At 41.4% G+C, this 6,367-nt stretch overlaps 1 protein-coding gene across 1 annotated transcript; it reads left to right on the forward strand.

Annotated features, from left to right (window-relative positions):
• Nucleotides 1–1,366: 1,366 nt before the first annotated feature.
• On the forward strand, nucleotides 1,367–4,823 carry LOC307022717 (nucleoside diphosphate kinase-like). Its single transcript, XM_079655604.1, has 5 exons — nucleotides 1,367–1,501; nucleotides 2,733–2,865; nucleotides 3,793–3,894; nucleotides 3,979–4,091; nucleotides 4,480–4,823. The coding sequence occupies exons 2-5, from the start codon at nucleotides 2,737–2,739 to the stop codon at nucleotides 4,592–4,594; spliced, it is 459 nt and encodes a 152-aa protein (XP_079511730.1). The 5' UTR covers nucleotides 1,367–1,501; nucleotides 2,733–2,736; the 3' UTR covers nucleotides 4,595–4,823.
• Nucleotides 4,824–6,367: the final 1,544 nt, after the last annotated feature.

The following is a 6,367-nucleotide window of genomic DNA, read 5'->3' on the forward strand; positions in this document are numbered from 1 at the left end:
CTAATGAAGCGAAGGGTGAACACTTACAGTATCAAAGCAGAATCCATCTCATAGGGAGGTTTCACTTGAGCCAACATACAGAATATGTTCATACAGAGAAGTCAGGCTCAGACAAACTGCATTAATCTACATCGAGTGAAGAGAGTTAGGTGCATATATTGGCATTTATGTCATGCAATGCACAGTGACTTTATGCTTATACCATAAAAGCTATGAGCTGCAGACTTTAAGCTCTTAAAGCTACCTTTTAAAAGCTTTCATTCTGTCATACAGCTGAATGGCATGTGTATTATGACCTGCAGCATTAAGTGCATTTGTATATGCGTTCCTGTAATGTGGGTGCAAACCATCATCTTATCAGCAGTAGTAGCTTTTATATACAGCATGGAGGTTTACATGGCCTGTCCAGACATTTTTGGAAAAATCGAGGCATTTTCAGTTTTATCACTCTTACTGTGCACCATAAATATAACAACACAATTCCACTGCTTGTTGGCAAATTCTTGTACCAGCAATTCATGTTTGTTTGTCCGGTTTTGACAATCTGACAATGGTATCCATATACGAGTGTCAACATTTTACAAAAGTAGTAAGATGAGCAACATTTCTTAAACGTTAACCGAGAGCTTCTCTCTTGCTATGGAGCAGGAGCCACTGGGATGGCTTTAACCCAAGGTGGCATCATAGAAATGATGTCATCACAAAAAGATAGACAATTAATTAAGAAGATTCTACATACGAACAAAAACACAATTTTTGTATGTTTACAATACAATATATAAAAAAATAAAAATCATACAAGTAAAACAATTTTTTTTCAAGCAAATGCAAAACATATTCAATGTTAACCCACTCACCCACTGTTTTTTGTTACTTAAATATCATTTTGGAAGTTTTAATCTTTACCAAATAATCATAATTTAAAAGTTTTTCCTAAGTATTATAAGTCAAAATCTGAATGTATAAGTAATTAGTAAATTCATCTATAAAATAAATCTAGTGGAATAAAAAGTACAAAATTGGCTGCCAATGTGTAGTTGAGCAGAACTACAATGTTCTATAAAATGTAAATACAAGGGTTAATTACAAGTACCTCAAATGTGTACTTGAGTACAGCGATTGAGCAAATGTACTCAGTTACTTTCCACCACATACTGCTAGCTGCCTTACTTCTGTATATCCACACATTGTTTTGCCTTGTTGTGATATCTCGTTTGAACAGTTACTTATATACTGTAATTTTAATTGTATTGTCCTCTGAATGAATATGTACTGTCGTGTTTTTCAATGTCACTCTTTTGCTGATTTAAACTCCTTGATTTACAATGATTTAAAATGATGAATCTATTACGCAAACTGTTTATTACATGTTTGGCCCTAGTGTCTTGCCGTATCACTAGACTCCGCCTTCAGGGATAAAAACCGGCTGCGCAGTCTCTGTCGGTCTTCTCACACGTCAACCAGCCGGAGTAACTCATACACACCACTCAATCTTTACAAGGTAATGGGTTTATATGTATTCCTATTTTTGCTTGTTTATGTAACTTATGTTTTAATATAAATACATATTGATATAGACACTCATTTTCTTACGCCCCACGTTGAAGCTAAAGTGCATTAGTTTTTAAGAAGTCCTACTCCGTTAGTAACTTGGTTTAAACACATTTCTGTGTAATTCTGTGAGTGTAGAATCAACTGAAGCTATTCGGTAGCTGTATCTTGTGGTGCTGCGGGCCTGGAGGAGTCCTGGATGAAGGCCGAGCTGATTTTTCCGCAGCGGCGCGAACAAAAGAGCAAGCGGCTGTGAAGGCCGTGGCCTCTCGCCGCCTCCACGTGCACTGTCACTATTCACTAACTCAATTGTTGGTTCCGGTATGTGGCGGGCTGCAGTGATTAACTGAGTGCTCAGAAGTAGGGAACTATCTGTCTGAACTTGATAGGACTGTGCTTTGGGTGGAGTCCGGGTGTCAGCTGCAGCCTGCAGACTACACGTCACTGACCAGTGAGCAGAACCTGCAGGCCTTCCATTGTACTTTGCGCTCGTGCAGTCAAACGCAATGTGCTTTTTGCTTATGTGATAAGTAAGTAGTTGAGACTAAACTTAATCTAGAAATCATTACTAAGTAATTGTAAACTCTAGCACTAGTACCTCCAGGTTACTAGACTGTAACTTAGAAGGGTTATCATTCACACATGTTAGTTAATGCTAGTCATATGTAAACTGTTAAATACTCTTTACATTAAGAAAGTGAAATTAGGGAACAAAATGGCGACATGGTGTTTAAATGGAGGGTAGGTGAATTCCAACAGTATATCACACCTTTTGTGTAAGATAATCATTTATATGTGCAACAGTTAATGTTGTGTGTTGTAGGCCTGGTTTCAGCCTGCAGCAGCTGTATATGCTGGAAAAACATTAGTTTTAGCCATCAAAGCCACATGGACAACCAAACTGTTGGTGGGTTGGTCCTATTCAGACTATGTGTGTGTCACACACACTGGGCAGGGCTGAAAGTCAAAGTCAGTTATCCCCTTCAGGTGATCTCCTTCCAGACCCACTCCACCCTCAGCCTTGTCATTTGTGTTTACTGCGCAATGGGGTCGGGGCCCTCCGCAGCCGGCCCCACCTGTGCCAAATCAAGCAGGAAGGAAGCGTGAGTGACTCTCCAGGCTTCTTCCTCCTGCAGACTGCTCTTTGTTTCACGTCATCTTTTTATTTTGCTTTGTTTCAGAATCATGGCTGAGCAGAAGGAGCGCACTTTTATTGCCATCAAGCCAGATGGTGTGCAGAGGGGCATCATCGGAGAGGTCATCAAGAGGTTTGAGACGAAGGGCTTCAAACTTGTTGGCATGAAGATGCTCCATGTAAGTCAAAGTGTTTATCTGTAAGGCTTTGTGTAAATGTACCTTGAAGCCCACTTTCATGACATTCACCTGTGTGATCTGTAACTCTCTGCACATGATGCAAGTGTGCCAACTAGTAGGACATGCAGTGAGCTGATAAGCCTTCCTGTCTATTCCTGACTGTAGTGTAGATTATCTGTCTCCTAATCCTTTAACATCTTAGGACACTGTTTGGAAACCTTCATTATGGAAGAATGGTTTGTACAGAACATGTAACTAGACATGTACGACTGTCCTTAGTTGGTCAAGTGAATGGTGCAGAGAGCCAGGTGCTGCACAGACTGACTGCTGACACATGGTTGTATTGTTGAGTCATCATCTAGAACCCAGCATGACTTTTCACTTCATAAGGCTAGCATACTGAATTGGTTGGATTAGTTGTTCACTACAATATTAGATGCATAGCAGATATTGAATGGGTAGCTGGAAGTGTGTCCTGCATCAGCAGTGACTTTGGCCTAGAGATGTCTGCTTGTGGGATTTCTGGTTATTCAACATGTGTCCTGAGCATGAGCTCTGGAGGGTGAGCAGGGTCTTCCTCAGAGGCTTTGGAAGGTTATTATGGGGTAGCTTTGGGATTATTGTGCTGAACACTGCACTCTCTGAAGGATTGCTTCTGTTCTGAAACGAGGCAAACAACCTGAACCATCCTTTGTCAGTGCAGAACACAACTGTTTGTATTGAAGGGCAATATTCCTACAGTGGAGGATGTGAAAATAATCTGTAAACAGGAGTGACTTTATGCAACAGTTCAAACTATTTAGGATCCAACTGAAGAAATTATAACCTTCTAGCATTTCCCCTTTTCTAACATGATGAATAAAATGTTTGAAATGTAGATTGGTTCACCTGTGATGCTCATAAATGCACTCCCTGTCTCCGCTGCAGGCCCCCCAGGACCTGCTGGAGCAGCACTACATCGACCTGAAGGAGAGGCCCTTCTTCCCCACGCTGATGAAGTACATGACCTCCGGCCCCGTGGTCGCCATGGTAAGAGATGCAGCACACAGGAGCTGAAAGTCAGAAGTGTGTGCCGTATGAAACAGATCTCATGCCTCCCTCTGCTCTGTCCAGGTGTGGGAGGGGAAGGGTGCCGTGAAGACCGGCAGGGTGATGCTGGGGGAGACCAACCCCGCTGACTCCAAGCCCGGAACCATCCGAGGAGACTTCTGCATCGACGTCAGCAAGTGAGTGCTTTACTTCAGGAGCCAGCAGATACATCAAGTTTCATACAAACATGCTGCTCTTACAGAATGCAACCATACATGATAGACAACATGGAACACTGACACGGAGAACAATCCAAAGCATACATTAAATCATGATGATTACAAGAGTAGCACCAATGATTGACTCATACATTCAAAAGGCGAGATGATACATTTATTCTAGATGACCTTGTGTGAAAGTCCCACAGGTTAGGGTCATGCAGACAGAAAGCATAGTGAGAGGCAAAAGGAAACCGCATGACAGCTAGTGAAAGTGATGTCACTGTGAACACAACCCTTTTGGATATGAGCTGTTCTTTGGATTCCTTGTATCGCCGTCTTCCTCATGTTTGCCCACCCCCCACAGGAACATCATCCACGGCAGCGACTCTGTGGACAGTGCCAACACAGAGATCTCTCTGTGGTTCAAGGAGGGCGACCTGTGCAGCTACTCCAGCTGTGCTGCCAGCTGGCTCTACTGAGACTCAGTGCAACTCTACCTCAGCCCTGTAGCCTGGAGGGGACCGCCACTCATGTCTGTCCTACTCACCCTCACCATCACTATGCTGTACTGGGATACAAGTCTGAATTCATTCCTCCGCGTCATTCCATTAGAAACATTCCATCATTCCCTAGATATCCACTTAGTGACCTGAAACTGTTGTTTTTGTTGACGGTGATCTGCTTTCCAATAAAATGCTCACAGTACAACGGCTCTTCATTCATTGGTCGGATTACAGCACTAATGTATATATGATCCTGATGGGAGGGATTAGATTGTGATGCATCTCTAATGTGTGCGAGCCGTTTTATAATCTCAGATTATGGTCTCTTTCAGAGCGGCTCAGTGAAGACCTGAGCCGGCTCACACGGCACATTTTAGAACTAGTCTGAAGGATACACCTTCAAAATGCTATTTAGTGTTTGTCAAATATTTAAAATAACATGCTGTATAACTTGGTCTCTATGACGATGCCTATGGATCTCACTATCCATTCCAAAGGACGCATGCTTTCCCTTATATTTTTTTATCAATGATACCTTTTATCAAATGTGTGAAATGACAGGGTCTCACTAAGGTCCGAGCTGCTAGCTTCATATTTAGTCCCACTCGTCCCTCAGCCAGCATGAACAATGACGAGTCAAACACTTGCAAGTGCACATACGTGGCTCTAGATCTGAATGAAAAGCAGCACCAGTGTGAACACAGTTTGATTGCACTGCGCTCAGAAGTCACAGCAACATGTCATTGATGCATCCTTTGTCACTGTTCTTCACTAAGTGCGGAGGACTTACTTCACACCACTTGATATGACAAGGAGTGCTGCATTAGTCCAGGACCACCCTTAAGGACCGACGTGCAACTTGCTCTGTTTCTCTGGTTTGACTCTTTTTAGCTTTCAGGTTTATTCCTTAAACTATTACTATATAATTTCAACACTTTATCTGCTGTAAAATCAAAGTAATGTTAACACTTGAAACACGCAGACCTGGGTTCATGTTCAGCAGGTCCCTCGTCCTGCTCTAAGCTCCTGAGAACGTTATGAAACACTGAGGTCACGTTAAACACGTCCTTACAGATGCAGTGTACAGACCTACACCTCCACATCATCCTGTACACTTTAGTTAATACAGGTTTATCAAAATGAATGTATCTCTTTTTAATGTGATTCAAAGTATAGCTTTTTATTCTGTATTTGTGTTTCAATGTCTGAAATGTACATTTTGAGAGAAAACCAACATGATCAGAGATCTATCATAGCATCTTTAGAGCTTCGTTTAATTCAGATCTTTTGTGTTGGAAGTTATATTAAATGTTGCAACACTCGGCTTTGAATCTGACCTGTTGATCTTTCAGTAAAGAACTGCTGACAATCGGTCTTCTAGTTCCACACTCACACAGACCACTGGTAAGGACTGGGAACAAACAAACACATCCTTAAATGGTTTCATACACTTCAATGTTCTTTATGGAGATCATCTCCTCATACATCAAAGAGATGTCTGTTTGACTCGATGCACATGAAACATGTCGTGTACCGGTCCAGATGAGCTGCATTATGCCTCATCGTCTCATCTCCACTATGTTTTTATAATGACATATATTATAACTTTTAATATAAAATACTTTAAATCACCTTTTCCAACAATACAATTACTTTTTTGAGACATAAGGATTTGTTTTCTGATATAATATCACAAGATCTTAAATGAGATACTATACTAATGCTTTCTTTGACAAACTATACTCTGAC

Source organism: Notothenia rossii (assembly GCF_949606895.1).
Source record: "Notothenia rossii genome assembly, chromosome: 10".
NCBI lineage: Eukaryota > Metazoa > Chordata > Actinopteri > Perciformes > Nototheniidae > Notothenia > Notothenia rossii.